Source organism: Felis catus, chromosome C2, assembly GCF_018350175.1.
Source record: "Felis catus isolate Fca126 chromosome C2, F.catus_Fca126_mat1.0, whole genome shotgun sequence".
NCBI classification, from domain to species: Eukaryota; Metazoa; Chordata; class Mammalia; order Carnivora; family Felidae; genus Felis; species Felis catus.
Window position 1 is genome coordinate 65839861 of NC_058376.1, and position 24732 is coordinate 65864592.

Sequence of the window (24732 nt, forward strand, 5' to 3'; positions counted from 1 at the left end):
AAGAACTATGAGGCAATTACAAAACCTGTAATGTATGCATAATGAGAATACCACAAGGCAAAGAGACAAAGGAACAGAAAAAACATTTGAAGCAACAATTGAGAATTTCTCAAAATTAATGTCAGATACCAAACCACACATGCAGGAAGCTCAGAGAACATAAAGAAGGATTAATACCAAAAAATCTACAGCTAGGCATATCATTTTCAAAATGCAAAAGATCAAAGAGAAAGAAGAAATCTTGAAAGAAGATGGGGAGGGGGGCGACCTCACCCATAGACAAGCAAAGATAAGAACTGCATTGAGCTTCTTTTCAAAAGTCATGCAAACAAGAAGAGTGAAGTAAAATATTTTAAATGTTGAAAGAAAAAAATCTAGAATTCTGCATCCAGTGAAATTATTATTCAAATGTGGAGAAATACAGACTTTCTCAGAAAACAAAAATTAACAGAATTTGTCAACAGTAGACCTGCCATCCAAGAAATGTTAAAGTAAAATATTTACCAGAAGAACGGAAAATGACATTGGTAAGAAATCTGTATCTATGTAAAGAAAGAAAGAGTATTAAAGAATAATGAAAGTAGAATATATTTTACTTTTCTTATTCTTAATTGATCTAGCTGCAACAGTTTGTTCAAAATAACAGCAGCAATAATGTATTCAGTGATTATAGCTTATGGATTAGTGAAACTAATGACAGTAATATTATATGGAATGAGAAGGAGAAATTGGAAATACTCTGTCATAAGGTAATTGCACTATCCCTGATTAGTACAGTCTCCTTAAAAGTACAGTTCGAAAAGTTGTAAATGTACACTGCAGACTCAGTGGGAAAAGATACTGGCAAATGACATATCAGATAAAGGGTTAGTATCCAAAATCTATAAAGAACTTATCAAACCCAACACCCCAAAAAACCCAAATAATCCACCGAAAAAATGGGCAAAAGACATGAATAGACACTTTTCCAAAGAAGACATCCAACTGTCTAACAGACACACGAAAAATGCTCAACATCACTCATCATCAGGGAAATACAAATCAAAACCACAATGATATACACCTCACACCTGTCAGAATGATTAAAATTAACAACTCAGGCAACAACAGATGTTGGCAAGGATGTGGAGAAAGAGGAACCCTTTTGCACTGCTAATGGGAATGCAAACTGGTGCAGCCACTCTGGAAACAATATGGAGGTTCTTCAAAAAATTAAAAATAGAGCTACACTACAACCCAGCAATTGCACAACTAGGTATTGATCCAAAGGATACAGGAGTGTTGATTCGAAGGGGCACATGCACCCCAGTGTTTACAGCAGTACTATCAACAACAGCCAAAGTATGGAAAGAGCCCAAATGTCCACTGACTGATGAATGCATAAAGAAGATGTGGTATATAGATATACAATGGAATATTATTTGGCGATTAAAAAAAAATGAAATCTTGCCATTTGCACAACATGGATGAAAGTAGAGTATATTACACTAAGCGTTACACTAAGCGAAATAAGTTAGTTGGAGAAAGACAGATATCATATGATAGGGGAAGGGAAGCAAAAAAGAAGATAAAAAAGAAGAGGGAGATAAACCAAACCATAAGAGACTCTTAACTACAAAGAACAAACTGAGGGTTGCTGGTGAGGTGTTGAGTGGGGGTAAAGGCTAAAGGGGCAAGGAGCATTAAGGAGGTCACTTGTTGGGATAAGCACTAGATGTTATATATAAATGAATCACTAAATTCTATTCCTGAGATTTTAAAAAAATGTTTAGGGGAAAGCATGAAAGAAGAGTAAGAAATATTTGACATTTTTTTTATAACTGGAACTTCTACTTTTGTGTGCTTGAAATTTTCCATAATAAAAAGTTAAAAATTGGGGCGCCTGGGTGGCGCAGTCGGTTAAGCGTCCGACTTCAGCCAGGTCACGATCTCGTGATCCGTGATTTTGAGCCCCGCGTCGGGCTCTGGGCTGATGGCTCAGAGCCTGGAGCCTGTTTCCGATTCTGTGTCCCCCTCTCTCTCTGCCCCTCCCCCGTTCATGCTCTGTCTCTCTCTGTCCCAAAAATAAATAAACGTTGAAAAAAAAATTAAAAAAAAAAAAAGTTAAAAATATATATTCAAAAATAAATGCTAGAAACCAAATACATTTTGATTAATACATTTCAGAGAGAGGAGGAAAAAGTGGAATCAAATAAAATGCTCAGTTAAAAACAGATAAAACAGAAAAAGAAAGGAAGACAAAAGAAGAAACAAGAGCACTGAATAGAAACAGCAACAAATATGGCAAAACTATGATCCAACTATATCAATAATTTCCTTAAACATCAAAAGCCTAAATATACTGACATGAAAGACAGAGACTGTCAGTGCATTTAAAAAATAAACTTACACAATGTCATGTCAATTATATCTCAAGTTTTAAAATAAAACTTGATTAAAAAAATTAATTTTAAAAAGACTCAAGTATATATAATCTACAAGAAACCCACCTTAAAGGACACAAATACATTTAAAAAAAGGGCTGGACACAATGAGAAAACTACAGACCAATATTCCTGATGAATACTAATACAAAAACCTTCGAAAAAATACTAGCAAACCAAACTCAATAGCACACTGAAAGGATTATAAGCCACAACCAAGTTTTATACCTATAATGCAAAGATTTATATTTGGAACTCAAGAATGGTTCTACATACAAAAATCAATCAATGAAAACATACCACGTTAGCAACATGAAGGACAAAAGCCAAATGACCATCTCAATTGGTACAGAAAAAAGCATTTAACAAAATTCAACACTGTTTCATGATAAGCATGTTCACCAAACTAGGAATAGAAGGAAACTGCCTCAATATGTTATACATGATGAAAAGCCCACTGTTAACGTATTCAAAGCCGAAAAAAATTGAAAGCTTTCCCTCTAAGATCAGGACCAAGGCAAGGATGCCCATTTTGCCACTACTATTCCACAAAGTACTTAAAATCATAGCCAGAGCAATTAGACAAGAAAAATAAATAACAAAAGGTATCCAAATTAGAAAAGAAGCAAAATCATCTCTGTTCACACAGGGATGATCTTATGTGTAGAAAACTCTAAAGAATTAAAAAAGAAAAGGCTATTACAACTAAGAAATGATTTCAGCAAAGTTTTAGATACAAACTGAACACTTAAAAATTGGTTCTATTGATTGCTCATTTGAACAATCAAAAAAGAAAGCAATCTCATTTACTATAGCATCAAAAAGGATAAAATGCGTAAGAAAAAAAAAGCCAATCGGGGCACCTGGGTGGCTAGGTCGGTTAAGCGTCCAACTTCAGCTCAAGTCATGATCTCACGGTCCGTGAGTTTGAGCCCCACATCAGGCGCTGTGCTGACAGTCAGAGCCTGGAGCGTGTTTCAGATTTTGTGTCTCCCTCTCTCTCTGCCCCTCCCCTGTTCATGCTCTGTCTCTCTCTGTCTCAAAAATAAATAAATGTTAAAAAAAAATTTTTTTTTAAAGAAAAAAACCCAACCAAGGAGGTAGATTTATACACTGAAAATTGTTAAGACACTGCCAAAAGAAATCAAAGAAGATAGGAATAAATGGAAAGACATTCCATGCTTGTACCTTAGAAGACTTAGTAACATTAAAATGTCAATACTACCCAAACCCATACAGAGATTCAGTGCAATCCCTATCATAATGCCAATGGCATTTTTTGCAGGAATAGAAAAACCAAATCCCAAAATTTATATAGAATTTGAAGAGACCCCAAATAACCAAAACAATCTTGAAAAGGAAGAACAAAGTTGGAAGTCTAATACTTCTTAATTTGAAAACAAACTACAAACCAATAGTAATCAAGACAGTATGGAATTAGCAGAGAGACAAATACATAGACAACTGGAACAGAAAAGAAAAACCAGATATAAACCCTCATGTATGGCCAAATAATTTTCAACAATAGTGTCAAGACTACACAATGGGAAAAAGACAGTTTCTTACCCTTATGGGTGTTGGAAAAACTGGACTAAGAAGCAAAAGAATGAAGATAAAACTTTACCTTACACCACACACAAAAATTAACTCAAAAGGGATTGAAGACCTAGACATGATACCTAAAACTATAAAAATCCTATAAGCAAATATAGGAGAAGAGCTTCAGAACACTGGAGATGGCAATGTACTTGATTTTTGGTGACTGTTTAATTTCACTTAGCAATAATATCCTTAAGGTTCATTCCTTGTTGTTGCAAGTGATAGGGGACACCAAAAAGTACAAACAACTAAAGCAAAAAATAAGACAAATGGGACTATGACAAACTTAAAAACTTCAGACTGTCAATGGGAACAATAAAAGCACAAACTCCCTTATGTGGACTCCTTAAAAAACGAACAAAAAGGTCAAACTCAAAGAAACAGAGTAGAATGGTGATTACAAGGGGCTGGGGGAGTGGGGAAGATGGAGTCTTCAGTTATAAAATGAAGAAATTCAGGGAAACTAATATACAACATGGTAAGGATAGTTATTGTATAGCTGAAATTTGCTAAGAGAGATCTTAAATGTTGTCACCACATGCACATGTGCAAAAACAGGTAACTATGTGAGATGAGGAATATGCTGATTAACCCGACTGAGGCAATTATTTCACAATGCATACACAGATCAACATGGTGTACACTTTAAATACATGCAATTTTATGTCAATTAGACCTCAATAAAACTGGGCGGGGGGGGGAAAAGTTCAGCAAAATACAAACTTAGAAGAAATAGTTACGATGGTAAATTTAATGTTATATATACTTTTTTAAGTAAAGGGATGGAGAATGTACACTGTACTAAGAGTAATCAAAAAAACTGGAGTAGTTATATTAATTTCAGGCAAAGCAGACTTCAGAGTAAAGATAATTTTCAGGGATAAAGGGGGGCATTACATAATGAAAAAGTGATCAATTCTTGAAGAAGACAACAATTCTTAATGTGAATGCACCTAACAAAAGACTATCAAAACACTTGAGGCAAAAACGAATAGAATCATGAGGAGAAATAGACAAATCCGTTATTATAGAGACTTAAACACCCCTTTATCAGTTATTGACAGATCCAGCAAGCAGAAAATCAATAAGGACACAGTTGAACTGAATGACACTATTGAGCAACTGGATCTAATACACATTTATAGAAAAATGTATCCAACAACAGCAGAATACATCCTCAATTTGATAAAGAACATCTGCAAAACTCTACAGCTAACATACTTAATGAGAAGAAACTGGGTGTTTTCCTACTAAGATCAGGAACAAGAGAAAAAAAGACTTCACTCCCATTCAACACCGTACAGAATATAATAAGGAAAAAAAAACAGAAATAAAAGGCATCCAAATTGGAAGAGAAGAAATGAAATTATCTTTGTTTACAAAGATTGTAAAAATCTGCTTGTAAAAATCTCAAAAAATCAACAATAAAACCTCCTGGAACTATTAAGTGATTATAGCAAGATTGTGGGTACAAGTTTAAGGTACAAAAGTCAAATGCTTTCTTATATACCAGTAATAAAAAATTTGGAATTTGGAATTAAAAACAATACAATTTATGTTAGCACCCCCCGCAAATGAAATGCTTAAGTATAAATCCAATAAAATATGTGTAAAATTTACATGAGGACACCTATAAAACCCTGAGGAAAGAAATCAAAGATCTAAATAAACAGAAACATATTGCATGTGCATGGATAGGAGAACTTAATACTGTCATGATGCCAGTCCTTTCTAACATGATCTATACTCAATGCAATGTCAAACAAAAAACCCAGCAAGTTATTTTATGGACACCCAGTAGTGAACACAATATTGAAGAACAACCAAAAGACTGTCACGGAATGACTTCAAGACTTACTATATAAAGCTAAAGTTAAAAAAAAAAAAAAAGTGAGGGGCACCTGGGTAGCTCAGCTGGTTAAGCGTCCAACTCTTGGTTTAGGCTCAGGTCATAATCTCACAGTTCGTAGGTTCGAACCCTGCATTGAGCTTTGCACTGATAATGTGGAGCCTGCTTGGGATTCTCTCCTGTTCTGTCCTTCCCCCACTCATCCCCCCCCCTCTCAAAATAAATAAACTTAAAAAAATGTTTTAAAAAAAAAAGTGATAAACAAATAGGTCACTAGAAAAAACACAGAGCCCAGAAAAGCCACCAAATACACTCAACTGAACTTTGACAAAGGGTCAAAGGCATTTCAATGAAGAAAGGATATTCTTTTCAACAAACAGTACTGGAATAACTGACAGTCACAGGCAAATAAATGAATGTAATCACAGATTTTATAGCTTTCACAAAAATTAACTTAAAATATATCATAGACCTATCTGTAAAAGGCAAAACTACAAAACATCTAGAATACAACATAGTAGACAACCTAGGTGTCCTTGGGTTTGGCAGTGACTTTTTATTTATTTTATTTTATTTATTTTAAGAGACAGCAAGTGCAAGGGGGGGGGGAAGGGGGAGACAGAGGGAGGGAGAAAAGAGATAATGAGGGGGGGGAGAGAGAGAGGGAGGGAGAATCTTAAGCAGGTCCCATGCTCAGTACACAGCCCAACATGGGGCTCAATCCCACGACCGTGGGATCTTGACCTCAGCTGAAATCAAGAGTCGCACACTCAACTGAGCCATCCACATACCCCTGGCAGTGACTTTTCAGATGCAACACCAAAAGCATAATCTATCAAAGAAAAAATTGAGAAATTGAATTTTTATTAAAACTTAAAACTTCTAATGAAAAAATAAGTTACAGCCTGGAAGAAATCTCTGCAAAACATGTATCTGAGAAAGCACTGTTATCCTATTAAAAAAAAAAAACAAAAACAAAAACTCTTAAAACTCAACAATAAGAAAACAATCATTAATAAGCACTTACATGAACAGACACCTCATCAAAGAAGATATACAGACAGCAAATAAGCATATGAAAAGATGCTCAACACCATATGTCATCAGAGAATTGCAAATTAAAATGTCAATTAGATACTACTGCTCTACTATTAGGATGGTTAAAATTTAAAACACTGACAACACCAAAGCCTCGTGAGGATGTGGAACAATAGAAAAATCTCATTCACTGTTGGTGGGAATGCAAAATTATTCTTTACAGTTGCTTTGGAGGATATTTGGCAATTTATTGAGAAACTAAACAAACTCTTATCACACAATCTAGCAACTGTGGTACTTGGTATTTAACCAAATGAACTGAAAACTTATATCCACACAAAAACCTGCACATTAATGTTTACAGCTGCTTTAGTCATAACTGTTGAACTTGGAAGTGACCAAGATATCCTTCAATAGGTGAATGCATAAACATGGATAAACAAACTGCAGTACATGAATACACTGGCATACTTACTCAGTGCTAAAAAGAAACAAGCTATCATGCCACAAAAAAACTTTGCAAGCACATTAAATATCTATTGTTAAGTGAAAAAAGCCAAGCTGAAAAGGTTATATGCTGTATGATTTCAACTACATAACATTCTAGAAAAGGCAAAACTATGGAAACAGTAAGAAAAAAAAATCAATAGGGTTGGGGAAAGAGGGAAGAGAGAAGAATGAAAAGGTAGAGAGCTCAGGGAACTTTTAGGGTAGTGAAACTATTCTGTAAGACCCTGTAATAGTGGACATATGTCATTATACGTTTGTCAAACTCACAGACACAATACAAAGATTGAACTATAATGCAAACTACAGTCTTTTAATTACTAATAATGTATCAATATTGGTTTGATTGTAACAAGTCTACATAAATGCAAAATGTTAATAACAGGGAAAACTGAGGAGGAGGGGAGTATGTATGAGAACACTGTACTTTCCACTGATTTTTCTACACAACTAAAACTGCAAAATGAGAAGATGCTCAACATCACTCATCATCAGGGAAATACAAATCAAAACTACAATGAGTTACCACTTCACACCTATCAGCATGGCTAAAATCAAAAACACAAGAAACAACAGGTGTTGGTGAAAGTGTGAAGAAAAAGGAACCCTCTTGCACTGTTGGTGAGAATGCAAACTGCATTCATACAGTTACTCTGGAAAACAGTATGAAGGGTCCTCAAAAAGTTAAAAAAAAGAACTACTTTATGGTCCAGTAATCGCATTACTGGATAGTTACCCAAAATATATAAAAACATTAATTCAAAGGGATACATGGACCCCTATGTTTATAAGCAGCTTTATTTACAATAGCCAAACTATTGAAGCAACCCAAGTGTCCATTTATAGATGAATGGATAAAGAAGATGTGATATGTATACACAATGGAATATTATTCAGCCATAAAAAATGGAATCTTGCCATTTGTGATGACATGTATAGAGCTAGAGTATAATGCTAAGCAAAATCAGTCACCAAAAGACAAATTCCATATGATTTCACTCATATGTGGAATTTTAAAAAAAATGAGCAAAGGAAAAAAAAAAGCAAGCAAGTATAAGTGAGAAGCACAAACCAAGAAACATACTTTCAACTACTTTGTCAAAGATTAACTACGTATGTGTAGGTTTATTTCTGAGCTCTCTATATTCTGTTCCATTGATCTATGTATCTTTTTTTAATGCCAATACCATACTGTTTTGATGACTATAGTTTGTAATAGAATTTGAAACCTGAGAATGTGAAGCTTCTAGCTTTGTTCTTCTTTTTCAAGATTGCTTTGGCTATTCAGTTTTTCATGGTTCCATACAAATTTTAGGATTATTTTCTATTTCTTTAAAAAATACCAATGAAACTTTTAGAGGGATTATACTAAATTTGTAGGTTACTTGGGTAGTATGGACATTTAAACAATATTGATTTCTTCCAATCCATGAGCACAGAAAGAGTATCATTCCATTTGTGTCATCTTCAACTTCTTTCATTATTGTCTTGCAATTTTCAATATAGAGTCTTTCACCTTGTGGTTAAATTTATTCCTAGGATTTTGTCCTTTCTAATGCAATTGTAAATGAGACTTTCTTTATTTCTCTTTCTGATAGTTCATTATTGACATACAGAAATGCAATTGATTTTTGTGTATTGATTTGCATATCCTGCAACTTTACTGAATTCATTTGTTCCAAAAGTTTTCTCGATGGAATCTTTTTTTTTTAATGTTTTTTATTTATTCTTGAGAGAGCTAGAGAGAGAGAGAGATCCAGGAGGGAAGGGCAGAGACAGAGAGGGAGACACAGAATCTGAAACAGGCTCCAGGCTCTGAGCTGTCAGCACAGAGCCCAACGCAGGGCTTGAACTCAGGAACCATGAGATCATGACCTGAGCCAAAGTCGAACACTTAACCAATTGAGCCACTCAGGAGCCCCTCTATACATAATTTTAAAAGCAAAATCAACAGGACCGTTCCACACGAAACTTTGTAGTCTCTAAAAATTCAATTCAATTAAAAAATTTTACTAGTCATACCTACACACTTAAGAAAGTAGCATTAAGCATACCTACACACTTAGGAAAGTAGCACTATCCTTATAAGGACTGGTATGGTAATTATGAAAATGTGTCTCTTAGATCTCCCACTATAGGGAGCATCATTGATCATCGGCCCAGCTGCTGAGCTTTCAAAGCCATTCCCTTGTTCAGGCCATACCAAGCTACCCATGTGCTGTTTCCAGAAACTGACTGAGCATGGCAGATGTATTTAATGGAGATCTTTTCCCAGGAGACAATGGATTTCCCTGATAGTCAACCTTGGGCTGAGACTTCCCCCCACCGGTTTTGCTAGAATTTCCTTAAAGCTGCATGGCAGTGTAAGATTTTTCCTACCTGCTGTCTTTCCTGCTCCCCAGAGGTTAAGACCTGATTTCTAGCTTCCCTTGATAACAAGTTTCTATGACCCAAAGAACATAGCTTCATATGGCATAAGTAAACTTCTTTTCAAGTTGCCTGTTTTCAAGTATACTTCTTTTCAAGTTGCCTGTCAGTTTTATCAGGAAATAGATTTTCCACAAATGACTTAAAAGAGTTACATAAATACAATTAGGTGCCTCAAAATAAGACTACCCAATTTAATAGAAAGTAAAACAAACAGGTAAAAATCCAAAGTGAATAGCCATTTGTAGTAATTCAAATGCCTAAAAATAAAAACAACTTAGTTATAAGAAGTTTTAGAATTCAGAAAATGTGGGGCACCTGGGTGGCTCAGTCAATTAAGCATACAACTCCTCATCTTGGCTCAGTTCATAATCTCATGGTTTGGTTCATGAGTTTGTGAGTCCTGCATTGGGCTCTGCATGGAGCATGGATCCTGCTTCGGGTTCTGTCTCTCCCTCTCTCTGCCCCTTCCAATCCTGCACTCTCTCTCCCTCTCTCAAAATAAATAAATAAACTTTAAAAATAAATAAAATTCAGAAAATGTTCTCATAATACATTGTTTCATTTGATTTATACAACACTGAAGGGGAAAAAAAGGAACACAATAATGACTCCTTTTCTGTGCCAAACAGTAAGCTGGGGCATTGCTGTAGTAGTAGCATTCTCATTTCATAGATGATGAAACTGAGACTCAAAAAGTTAATAAATATACTCTAGTTTACAAAACTACTAATGTAAACAAGGTCTTCTTCCTTCTTTGGTGTCTCCACAACATCATGCAGAGAATAATCATACCTTCGAGGATCAAACCAGGCATTATTTCTCCTCACTCTTGAAAATGGTATATATTACAAGTAGGGCTCTATTCACTCTCTATTCACAATAGAACAACAGTGACACTTCACACCTCCACTCCCATATCTAACCACAGAACAAGTGAAACCAAGCAGGAGACCTGAAACCTATGACTTAGTTCAAAGGGAGAAATGAAATTAATAGTTTATGAAGCTAAGATCATTAATTAATTAAAAAATGCAACTAACCAATTTTCAAATTAGAAAAGCTGGCCTCAACAAGTGTCAGTAGCTTTTGGGATTGATTAATCTTCTCTCTGCTCTAATATCAAAGGTCTCCTACATAAGGTACCTAGCTGGACTTTACCTCTACAAAACCACAAGAGCATTTTCTATAACAAGTACTTCTAAACTGGCTAAGTGAAGTAATTTAATTTCTGTTTAAGTAATTTGTCACAGAATGGTCACGGGGGGGGGGGGGGGAAGCATTCAAACTGCAGGTAAAACAATACTGAAATGAAGATTATTCCAGAAATTCCTAATAGAAAAGCTCAGTGTCTTAGATATAGTTTACATGATTGCTGATGCAGGGTAATTCCTCTTGATTTTTTTTGTCTCTGACTGTTTTCTCTCTCCTTGTTTTTTCACCAAAACAAACTGCCTCTCACTGATACTAGCAGGTTCAACAGGTTGGTTTATTTGATTGGGCAAGGAGAAGACTTCAAACTTTTTCTGGAAATATCTAATTATTTAATATAATCCTAGGCAGCAGCTACATAAACCACAGATGTGAAACTACAGAATTTTAAGTTGTCAGAAAAATTCGTAGTATATATATTATAATAATCAAGAGAAATGAATTGGTCAATGTATCAAATTTTATTATTTTTTTTAAAACAGTTAACATTTAATTTTAATTTTTTTTTCAACGTTTATTTATTTTTGGGACAGAGAGAGACAGAGCATGAACGGGGGAGGGGCAGAGAGAGAGGGAGACACAGAATCGGAAACAGGCTCCAGGCTCTGAGCCATCAGCCCAGAGCCCGACGCAGGGCTCGAACTCACGGACCGCGAGATCGTGACCTGGCTGAAGTCGGACGCTTAACCGACTGCGCCACCCAGGCGCCCCAAAACAGTTAACATTTAGCAAGAAGAACAAATACTTAAGTTTCACAAAGGAAAGGTGATACAGTGGAATGAAATGAACTTACCACTTTTTAGCATGTAAGAGAAAAAATTAAAATAAAAACAAAAAAACCATACAATAGCAATAAAAGCAATAAGTACTTAGGAACAAACTTAATAAGAAATGTCAAAAGTCTATATAAATAAAACTCCTGAAAGACACAAACGTAAATTTGAACAAATAGATATCTCTTATTCCTCGATAAGATAATTCAACATCACAAAAAGGTTAGTTCTCCCTAAGTTAATGAGTTAATGAAATTTCAATTAAGAGTATCAGCAACCTATTTTAAATCGAGTTAGCCAAATTTATGTCAAAATTCATATGGAAAAATAAACATTCAAGAAAAGCTAGGAGAAAAAAAAAAAAGCCCCAAGAGTGGATTACCTCAACCAGATATTAAAACATACTATAATGTGGTACTGACACAGGAACATGTATGCAAATGACCTAGTGGAACAGAACAGAAAGTCCAGAAACAGACCAAGTACACGTGGAAATTTAGCATGTAATAACCATAGCATCTCAAATCACTGGAGAAAAGATCAGCCTTTTAATAAACTGTACTGAACAACTAACCGGTTAATGATTGAGAAAGGATAAAATTACGGGGTACCTGGGTGGCTCAGTCGGTTAGGCATCCAACTTTGGCTCAGGCCATGATCTAACAGCTTGTAGGTGTGAGCCCCATGTTGGGCTCTGTGCTGACAGCTCAGAGCCTGGAGCCTCTTTGGATTCTGTGTCTCCCCCTCTCTCTGCCTCTCTCCTCCTCTCTCTCTCTCACAAAATAAATAAACGTAATAAAAAAAAATTTTTTTAAAGAAAGGATAAAATTATATCAGTAACTCATACCATACAGAGGCATAAACACCATAAACAAGAATAAACTTCAAACAGATCAGGGAATTTAAATGTAAAAAGTGAAATCTTGTAACTACCAAAAGAAAATACGGTTGAATTTCTCTTTAACCTGGGGAAAAGGCTTTTTATAAGGAAAGGCTTTATAAGGAAAAGGCTTTCTAATCATAAATTAAAATCCACATATGGGGCGCCTGGGTGGCTCAGTCGGTTAAGCGTCTGACTTCGGCTCAGGTCATGATCTCACGGTCAGTGAGTTAGAGCCCCACGTCGGGCTCTGTGCCGACAGCTCAGAGCCTGGAGCCCGTTTCAGATTCTGTGTCTCCCTCTCTCTCTGCCCCTCCCCTGTTCATGCTGTGTGTCTCTCTCTGTCTCAAAAATAAATAAACGTTAAAAAAATTTTTTTTTTTAAATCCACATATGATAAAAGAAAAGAACAATAAATTCGACTGTATGGGGTAGTGGGAGACTTTCATATGGTATAAAAACAGAATACACAAGGTAAAAATACTCAATACATCACAGATAAAGAATAAATCCGTAATAAAGAACTCTTCAGAGTTGAGAGGAAAAGACCAAAAACTCATTTAAAAAATGGACAAAAAGAAAAAAGAACAATTTACACATACAAAAACAAAACAGACCTTAAACAGATGGAAAGATGTTGAACTACATTCATAATAATGAGATTATAAATTAAAACTACAATGAGCTACCATTTCTCACATATCAGATTGGCAAAAATTGAAAAACTTAGGCAAGGCAAGTTGTCCACGCTAAGGGGAAATAGGCACTCAAATGACCAAAGAGGACGCAAACTGATTCAACCATTATGGAGGAGAATTTAACAACATCAAACAAAATTACCTAAGTGTTTATGCTTTGACTCAGCAGTCTACCTCTCTTAATTTACTCTGAAGATACACATCTAATTAAAAAAATATATGAGAGAAGGTTTTTCATAGCAGCACTCTTGGAGATAAAAAAAATACTGAAAAGAAATGAAATATCCATACATACAAGAACGGTTGAATCAACTCTGGCATACTATGAAGCTAGATGAGAAAAATCTCTGAAATGATATGCAATGATTTCTAAGAACTATATCAAGAGAAAAGGCAAAGTGCAAAAGAGCTCCCTTAATAAATTACCTTTTATGTAAAAAAGAAGCCAAGAAAATTACACTTAATTGCTCACTTGTGCAAAAGAAACCCAGAAAAAATGAACCAAAACATAATGAGACTGGCTAGCTACAGGAAGCAAGTAGAAACAAAATACAGGGAATAGAGAAGAAATGGCACTTGTATATTTCTGACCTTTGGAACCATGTTAGTGTGTTTCACAGATAGAAAATATAATTTTTTAAAAAGTAAAAAACAAAAAACAAACAAACAAAAAACAGGGTTAAAGTTCTAAGAAGGGATACATTCAGAAACAAATGAACCAAACTATTTCAAATGAATAAATAAACCACGCTAAAGGGAAAATTTTTAATTAAAAAAAAAAACAAGAATACAAACACAAATACTTTCTAAACAGAATATACGGTTCTGATGCAGTGATGATAAAATGTTTAACAAAGCACTCTGGAGTCAGAATGCTTGATTCAAATACTTGCCCAATTTTCTACTTACTAACTGTGTGACCCTGGACAAGTTAATTTATAATCTCTGTGCGTAAGTTTTCTTAGCCAAATAACAACAGTACCAATCTCACAGTACTAATGATAAGGCTCAAATAAAACTAATTATGTAAAAAGCTTAGGAGATCACTGGGTATATACCAAGAATTTGTTAAGTATTTGCTATCATCAATACTAATCCAAAACAAAAAACAAAAAACCAACCCACTGATTTTGCGGGTTTCCAGGAGATACATATAATAAAAATGGAGTCCTTGTCATGAAAAAATTTGGAATTTCCTAGTTCAGGGACAATAAGTGTTCAAGGAATTTAGAACAAAATCCATATGGCTGGCCGGAATCATCTGAGAAATTTCATAAAGGACAGGATTTAGATTAGCAAGAGAACGGGAGTGACAGAAAGGAAGCTAAATAAAAACCAATATATATTTCATGGACAGTAGCGTAAAAGGTTTGGAAAGCTGAGTATTTGGAGATAAGACTACAGAAGTCCCTGAACACACTACTGAACTAGGCAGGCTTTATTTTCTAGACTATGAGGAACCACAGAAGAATTGTGTGTAGGAGAAATAATGATCAACCTTAAGTGTGGGATTATTCTTGCGGTGGTATGCAGAAGATCAGAGGTAGAGTCTTACTAGTAGGTAAGCCAAATAATGGCAAGGGCCTGACTAGACTACTAGTGATGAAAAAAGGAAAGAAGGCACAAATCATCAAGGCAGTAAAGAAAAGAAAAAAAATCAATGCAGGGTGACAAGTGGATATGAGATATGAGAGACCAGAAAAGTCTGAATGACAAAGCGAATGACATCATTAGAAGGAAAAAGCAAAAAGGAATGGGAAGCAACAGAAAGGATTTCCACCAGGTCTCAAAAGTCAGATCAGAATTAAGCAAGAAGCCCTTGCAATGTGAGATACCAGATATCAATATCCAGTGGGCATTTGGCAACATGGGACTAGTACTTAGGAGAGAGAGTGAGTACTGAAGACAAAAGGTGTAACAATTTTTTTTCCTAAAAAACCTCTTTAGAATGTTTGAGACACTCTAGAGCAATAAAGATAGTAGACTCTGTGCTATTTCAGAGCAGTGATCATCTCTTATTTATTTTTATAGCCCTTCATGTTTGGCATACTTATTAGTACAGGGGAGACTCTCAGTAAGATGTTGCAGAGGTGGCAGAAGTAGAGAAGAGAACAGAGCTGCATGGCTTGTTAATGGCAGAACATACGTTAGAGCCCAGATCTTTTGACTCTCTACACTATACCATAACATAGAGATGACCTTTCAACATTCATGCATAGGATCCCCTAAAGAGCTGGTGTAGGAAATGAAAATAAACTGTTTCTCAGAGTAGACTGAAGAAAGACATAAGAAAATAGCAAAGAAAAGTCAGTTATTGGGGAAAAAAATGATAGTGTTGCATTACAGATTCAAAGGAAATTTTAAGAAAGGAGGCATAGTCAATAGTCAAATGACCAAACACTACAGGTACTATTTCTCTGGTCTCCTACACCAATGAGACCCTAGGCAAGGAGAGGTCACTTTTTAAAAGTATAAATTAAGAATTTTAATCTACCTTTCACAGCATTTTAAAATCATATATCACTTAAGGCAGTGATTCAAAAATAATATTGCAATCTTTAGTAACTTTTATCTCTACAAAATACACAAGAGAAAATACAGTGTCTACAATAAATCTGCACAGTAAATGAAATTTGAAGCAAAAAGAAATGATTAGAAAAAATACTCATTCACATCAACTGATAGCAACAAAATGCATGAAATACCAAAGGTCTTACCTTAAATCTCTTGTCTTGCAATACTTTCTTGATGGCAACCAGTTCTCCTGAATCACAAAGTTTGGCTTGATATACCACACCAAATGACCCATTTCCAATCACTTTAGTGTCTGTATAGCTGACTTCTTGTGGCCTATCGGGACCCTGCCCAGGAGTTGCCACCACTGTGGTTACCTTGCTGCCATCTTTGTCTCCTAAAAGAAACAAGAGACAGAAAAATAAGAACTGTAAAGAACTAAACAGAGAAAATTGCTGAAGTACACAATAGTTTACATAGTAAACTATGTTTTTTACTACAAATCATTTTTAAATGCTCATCTTAGTTTATTGTATAGAATTACTTCAACTATTTGTTTCAATTTGTAAGTAACTTTTTAACCACCATTTATTTAGTCATTCTGTAGACTAGACATCATGCTTAGTTTACATATGGGGATTTATTTAATGAAAACAATCACCCCATGAAGTATATAATACTGTTTCCATACAAAACTAATGGAAATAATGTTAAATTTGCTGAAGGTCAAAAGTCAAATGGTGGACCCTGGGTTTGAATCCCATCTGTTCTTTCTAAAGAAGGCCCTAGTTCTTTTCTCAAGGCTTCCTTATTTTACTTGAAAATAAATACTACTGAAAACATCTAAATATGTTGACTCTATTCAGACCATTCTGCCTTTAGGAAGGTAAGGCTTTGAGTTTTTCTTTCTCTGCATCTTACTTCTTTTTAAGAAAATCAACTATCTCTTAGAGAAAGGTCAAATGGGGAAAAGGAACACGGGAAAGAATATTAATTTGGAGTAAGAAAAGAAAAACCAAACCCATTCTGAACTGAGTGAGCCTCATTCATAAGTAGCTCACTGGTTCTGTGGTCTCTGCCCACTCAATAGCTCTTGCCTTATCTTCTGTGCCTTCCCACCCTTCCCAGTAACAATCTAAAGACTCTGCAATTCAAGCTCAAGAGCCACCTCTTATTGCCTAGGCAGAGTTCACAATCATCTTGGGTCTGTGAACTCTTAAACTATTCTAAACCATACTATGCTACCTAGAACCTGATTCTAAAGAGTTTTAAATTGTTCTTTTAGTGATTTCAGAATACACAGAGATTCTACTGAGTACAATCATTGGTAAGTAGCAAGTATGACTTGTGCTTCTCTCTTCCCTGACAAATCTGAAACCAAATCTCAGTACATCCAAGTCCTTAGGCTCACTGACTAAACTGCACTTTTTCCGTTTGTTTCTTCTTCTACTCTTCCATTATATCAATTTTATTTGTATGATGCTAACTGAATTCATACTAACCTAATAAAAGAAAAAAATGTAGTTTTTAACTCTAGATACCAAGCCAAGATTTTGAAGTATTCACTTGAACCTCACATATAAAAAAATATATATTAATCTCATTTTCCAATGGTTTGAGTGTTTTTTCCCAAAATAAAATTACCAGGTAAATGAATATCCAAATGTTAGTGGCACATTTAACCAATATGTATAGCCATTTTAGTTCACAAACGTACTAATATAGACAAAAAAAAAAAAAAAAAACAAACAAACACACTAAGTGATATCTGTGACTAATTAATGCTCCTGTTTATAAGGCAGTCTTCCTGACAGACACAAAAGCAATGAAGGATTCCTACATAAGATAGCAAGGTAAATTACAGGCAGTCTACATTATATATTATATCATGGCTAACTACCTTAAATATGTAGGGTTTTGGTTCTAAGGTATAACGCCCAACAGATCTAACACCACTTGTAGAAAGGTAACTCAAATCTCGTCAACACCAACATTTTTATTCACAATAGTATTATATGTACTTTAAATACATGCAAATCCCAGCACAAGTCAATACATATACAGTTCTCAATGCTTTCAAATGATCCCTTCACATTTCACTTCCTAGTAAAATAAATCTAATATATTTGCAAAACCTAGTTTAATCAAATCTCAATTCTAAATCATCATGCTCAATTCCCCCAAATATTCCATATCACTTTCACTTTTGAGCATGTTAATGTTAACTACAACTTTTCAGGTTGACTATAAACCTTAATGTAAGTTATTTTCTTCTTCATTTGTAAAATAAACCTATCTTTACTTGTAACATTCCTCTAAAGACAGAATCACAGTCTTCTGACCTTAAACTCAAAATGAAGAGATCTAGAAGGTTAGATTCAGGAAAGATTAAAATTCAAGGTACTGAACACATTTTCTTACAATCCAATTGTCCGAAGAAAATAAAAAACAGAATTGATTTCAAACAGTCCAACCAACTCTTCCCTAGATCATCCAAGTCAAAACCGTATCACCAAAAACTATATATTTCAAGGACTATGAATAATTTCACTGAACAGGTTGCTTGCAAAATCTCACACGTCTAATCCACAAAACAAAGCATCATTATTTTTAAAATAAATTAACAGATTTTAAGAATGGCTGTTGCATTCCACAACTTTAACTGAAAACAAAAGCTGTCTGAGGCATAAACAAAAATTATGCTTTTCTACTGTATAACCATATTTCAATAAAAAAAACAGTAGCCACAGTTTTGTACTTGCTTTCAGTAGAGAACTTAAAACAATATAAGCATGTGTAATGACTTTCCTTACTTGCCTCTTTAGGTTGCATTTCTCCACATTTCAGAAAAATGGTTTGTTTCAGGGTTTCAAGAATCAGCTATGAAAGATATCCATAAGAAACCTGGGTTTTTTTTTTTTTTAAGCTTCATTTTAGAGACAGAGAGATAGTGTGAGAGTGCGCACGCGCGTGAGTGGGGGAGGAGCATAGAGACAGGTAGACACAGAATCCAAAGCAGGCTCCTCCAGGCTCTGAGCTGTCAGCACAGAGCCCAAAGTGGGGCTCAAACTCATAAATTATGAGATCATGACCAGAACTGAAGTCAGATGCCCAACCTACTGAGCCACCCACGCGCCCCAGAACCCTGGGATTTAAAATCTCTTCAAATCAACTATTAGGCCTGGCTAATGCCTAACATCTAATCGTGCTTTTTCTCATATGCAAATTATAATGCATAAATGAAGTAATTCTGCAAAAATATTAAAGCAGGGTAGAAAGATAAATAGATAGGTACTACAGATGCTATCACTGGAAGAGACTTTTAAGTCTTAAGGCCTCTTAGTGTTAAATTATGATTGGATATGGACAAGGACCAATCCTTTCACCTTCTGGTATATCTATTAAAAAAAAAAAAAAACGACTTACTATCTCAGCAGAAATTAAAGATTCACTCTATTCTCTTTCCAGTTACAGAAAATGCTGAGAACTCTTATGGGCTACATTCTCTACTAATATGAAATCTCTAAGTATAACACGAACGATGGTTCTCAGGCTTTCTACCTCAAGCATTCTGGAATTTCTATTCAGAATGCTTCATCGGAGATCCGAAATAGCAGAGCTGTAAAAAATGGCAAGATAATACTGGGGATGACTTGGCATGAGCATTAGGAGCACATGGGGCAGTCAGCAGCTAATGTGCCAAGGAAAAGCATGCCACCATTTGGCATTGTAATTTGCCGACTTAGCAATAAAATAGCTGTATAAAATTTCACTGTGTATCCATCCAGTTCATTGTTTTATCTACTCTAATACTTACAATAAATGTAGGGATACATTATAATAATGTTTACTACGCAAATGAGGAAAGTAAAACTAAGAGATGAAAGCTCTGAGTAGCAAGAATTCTTCCCTTGCCTCATACTGCCTCTGCTATATTTTACAACCTTCCTACTACAGCTGAAAGACTTTAACTTCATATACTATTGCCCCCCCCCCGCAAGAAGCAGATGTTTCTGAAAATATAAAAAGATCAGCTCGAAAGTAGTAAGAAATAAAAGAATAAATGATAATCTGTTACAGATTTCAGGCCTCAATCATTCACTTATTAATAGCTAAAGAGCTATTTTCCAAAATACTTTGGTAACCTTCGATTTCAAAACTTATCCCAAAGCAAAAGCACATGGAAAACAAAAATGTAAAATAATCGATTCAGTGATGTTCAAACAATTTAACATTTGCTACCAGAAATTGTATAATTTTCAATCTTAGCAACAGAGCATTATAAAGCACTGCTACCAAGAGGCCGAAATCCTGATGAAAAACTGGAAAGCAATAAATCTCCCTCATTTAAAAAAAAAAAAAAAAAAAAGTCACCACTCTGCCCAATGCTAAATTTCTCAGAATGCATGGCATAGTGAGTCTCATACCAATTACAACAAAACTAGTCTCAAAAAATGCAGTACAACAGAACAGTGGGAACAGCTTAGCTCCAGGAGGCTTTGTCTCCTGCCAGAGGACTCCTGGGATCCTCTATTACAATTAAAATTCACTCAGGAGGTATAAACTTCCTATTATAATTAGAAAATAGAATTAAATCCCCTACTCTTTACCACAATAAATAAATCTTAAATATATAAACCACAATAGACTCCTTATAAAGCAACGGAAAGATGATATACAAGAGAATAACCACTTTCTATTGAAGGCTGTTATATATATAGAATACAATTTTTTAAAAGCCTTAGGCATATCCTAAAATAATATGTGTGACCTAGTATCCAACCTCTCAAACATAGGTTTGTACCTTGTAAGCAACACCTCATGGTTACATTTTTTTAAGCATCCAAGTGTGGAATGAGCATCCCCAAACCGAAAGGCCACTTCAACCATGTTTAAATATTTAGGAGGTATCTGACACTGACATCCTAATTTTCTATGAATGATAAATCTCATTCATATTTTAGCCATTTGATTTGATGTTTAAGATTTAATTTTTTTTAATGTTTATTTATTTTTGAGAGGGGAGGTGCAAGGGAAGGGCAGAGAGACAGAGAGGGAGACACAGAATCCGAACCTGGCTCCAGGCTCCCACTGGGAGCTCAAACCCCATGAACCATGAGATCAAGACCTGAGGTAAAGTCGGACGATTGAGCCATCCAGACGCCCCATGATGTTTCATAAGATTTAGAGCTGAGGAAAAGCAACAACTATACTTTCTGTGAGGCTTATAGAGATGTTAACAAGTCATACTGAACAAAGTCAATGACTGTCTAACAATTTCCTTTAACTCAAAAATAACCTCTCTCTACAGAAATAACAAAGTTAAAAGTCTGTAACAAAAACCCAGAGAAACCAGCATACTACTTGTGACAAGGAAGGTATGAAGTATTGTTAAGAATTTATTTTGTTTTGGGGCGCCTGGGTGGCTCAGTGGGTTAAGCGTCCGACTTCGGTTCAGGTCACGATCTCACGGTCAGGGAGTTCGAGCCCCGCGTCGGGCTCTGGGCTGATGGCTCAGAGCCTGGAGCCTGCTTCTGGTTCTGCGTCTCCCTCTCTCTCTCTGCCCCTCCCCCGGTTCATGCTCTGTCTCTCTCTGTCTCAAAAATAAATAAACATTAAAAAAAAATTTTTTTTAAAGAATTTATTTTGTTTTATTTTGTTTTGTTTTATTTAACAACAGTACTAGTAGGGTAAACACACTGCCTATGCTTCTCCATCCCGAAGAGAAGTAACAGCTATTTTTACATATGTTTAACAATAACATGGCAAAACTCTATCAAAAAATATTATATAAATTACTCAAAAGAATCAAAACGAACATCAATTTCAGGCATGATTAAGATTGTCTGAAGTGGAAACACTGACTACTGTCAAACTTTCAAGTTTTGATCTCAAAGTTCAAATACTTTTTGTCCTAAGTAACTCGCTAAGGAACATCTACTAAGGCAAGATGTACACAAAACATGAAAACTTGTTTAAAAACATGAAAAAAGCATAAAAATAAGCAAAAGAAATAAAAAGTAAGGAACTGAGGTCCACAGAATCAGAGGTGAGCAAATTCAAAAATAAACTTGTCGTGAAATAGGGACTCGACTCTATGATGTGGAAGCTCTAGCCAGAGTGCATCTGCTCACAACCCCAGAGCAAAACTATGAAGAAAGGAACGCCAATCAAGCACTTCAATCAAGCACTTCAATCAGCCAGATCAACCCCAATGGCCAAGAGCATGATATAAATTTTAAGGCAATTTCTATGAAACCTTGATATGCTAAAAATCTTTCCAGCAGAGACATTTCCCTGAGACACCATTCATTTCCACATGATTCTATCTAGAGGACTGAAAAAAATAAAAGAATTGCTATCATTTCTTTTGAAGACAGAGTAAACAAAAAGGAGAGGCAGGGAAAACAAAATGGACAGATGTTACACATGGGCTGGCTTTGGACACGTTTCCCTATATATCACTTCTAGAAATAGAAAGGAAAAACAGGGTGGCGGAGGATAAAGATGAGACAGAAGACTCCAAAGTCCCTGGCAGCATAGTAATACATTTTTAAAAAGTTTTTTTTTTTTTAATTTTTTTTTTTCAACGTTTATTTCTTTTTGGGACAGAGAGAGACAGAGCATGAACGGGGGAGGGGCAGAGAGAGAGGGAGACACACAATCGGAAACAGGCTCCAGGCTCTGAGCCATCAGCCCAGAGCCTGACGCGGGGCTCGAACTCACGGACCGCGAGATCGTGACCTGGCTGAAGTCGGACACTTAACCGACTGCGCCACCCAGGCGCCCCTATAATACATTTTTAATCAAAGGAATATACCATGTAAATGGGATTAACAAGCATCAATTCTGAAAAACCGTAAAACTCCCCTTAAGAAAAAAAAATTTGGTCAAGTTTTTTGCTAGAGATATATTGTATTATATGGACTCCGAAGTCATATCAAGGTCTGAAGTACATATTCTACCATTTAGTATCTATAAAATGGAGATAGCAGCTACTTCGTAAGTCTGCTATGATGATTAGTAGGTTAAGCATTTTTTTAAGTGCATGCCCCACAGAGGGTGCTCAACAAATTATAGTTTCTCTGACCTTTGAATTATTGGCAGTGGAAATGAAAAAAAAAAACAACACATTATTTTGCCCTGCTATGCTCTTTTAACATGTGGTATATGCTCTTCTACAGTGCTTATCACAATGTTCTATAATTATTAAGAGTCTGAGCCCCTCACTTGACTAAGGAGTTCTTAGGAAAGCCAGACATTATCTGAATCATATACCTTTCTCTAGCGCTTATTAACACAGGGTTTGGCACAAGGCAGGTGCTCAGCAAAGGTCTGCTGTTGAATTTCTGTACAATTACTCCAGCACAATTGTCAGGATTTGGGAACTGGCTACTTTGTGTTAAACTTTAAGCAGTGCTTTTGCTTCTTCTTATGCTTACCATTGATCAGATACAACTCCCTAGGTACAAATGGTCTTACCAGTAGTAAAACAGAATGAAGGGTTTACTGCAAATATGTTGATAACATGCAGCCAAACAAATGACCCAATGTGCCACATTTGTATTTATTTATAGGTAGGAGAATTAGTCGTTTCATATCTCTTTTCCAAATAATTCTGGTTTTTTTGAGGCATTAATATGCAGCAATGGATAAGAACTGGGCAGGGGACACCTCTTGAGGTCTTAAGTTCAATTTGTATCAGTCTATATGTAAGTATATTCTTTGAGTACCATTTTACAGTTTGTAAGAACCTCTCACAGAAGACAGAAGAATTACCTGGGAGAGTTTACTGAAAATAGAATGTCACCCCTAAAGAGACTCAGTAGGTCTGCAATGCAGCTCAGAAAATTGCATTTTTAATAAGTACTCCTTCTAATTCTTAATGCAGTTCCAATGACCGTACTTTGAGAAAGAACTATAATACTATTGAAACCCTACAACAACCTTGTGACATACCCACGATAATCATTTAACAACTGGAAGAAACTGGAGTACCTGGGTGGCTCAGTCCGACCCCAGCTCAGGTCATGATCTCATAGTTTGTGAGTTCCAGCCCAGGGTCAGGCTCTGTTCTGACAGCTCAGAGCCTGTAACCTGCATCGGATTCTGTGTCTCCCTCTCACTCTGCCCCTCCCCCTCTAATGCTCTGTCCCTCAAAAATGAATAAACGTTAAAAAAAAAAAATTGGAAGAAACTAAGGTAACTGAAAAGGTTTCATAACTTACCCGAAGTAACTCCGTTGGTTGCACCCACAGGATTCAGAACTAAAACCTGTACCCTACAATGTTACTTTGCTTTAAATCCATGCTAAAAAACAACACAGGCGTTGAGGTCCCAAAATCAACTTTCTATTTTCAGCAGAACTGAAAATTTGAAATACTTTACAAAAGGTTCTGAGGTATCTATCGCAAAAGTATGTATCTCAAAAGTTTTAACTCAAAATATCCATAGTCCTTTTGAACTAATTTTAATTGACTCAAAATGTTTCTCTTCTCTCAAAAACCTAATTTTACTTTAAACCAAACAAACCAAAAACCAGAATGAATCCTGCCAATTTTCAACAGCCTGAACTTAAATATTATTTTACTTTTGAACCATGACCTGGAATCAAGCATATTTTTCCTCTGACTCCAGTGAATTGGAGTAAAATTAAACCAAACCCCAAATGAATAAATATTTCACTTGGTCTTAAACCCTCACTTGAAACAACATCAAGATGCATTTTAGAGACAGGTTTATTTTCCATGAAAGTCTAAAAGGCTTGCAGGATGTGTATAAGAACTTCAACTTTTAGGAATTTACATTAGAA

The 24732-nt window shown here is 35.5% G+C and overlaps 1 protein-coding gene across 3 annotated transcripts in view; it reads right to left on the reverse strand.

The window, feature by feature from the left end:
* Nucleotides 1-24732, reverse strand: part of GSK3B (glycogen synthase kinase 3 beta) — a 197802-nt gene that overhangs the window by 115878 nt on the left and 57192 nt on the right. For all 3 annotated transcript variants that reach the window (XM_003991674.5, XM_003991675.5, XM_019839811.3), the window contains exon 2: nucleotides 16124-16317. In XM_003991674.5, the coding sequence (XP_003991723.1) occupies nucleotides 16124-16317 (194 nt within the window). The remainder of the gene's footprint in view (nucleotides 1-16123; nucleotides 16318-24732) is intronic.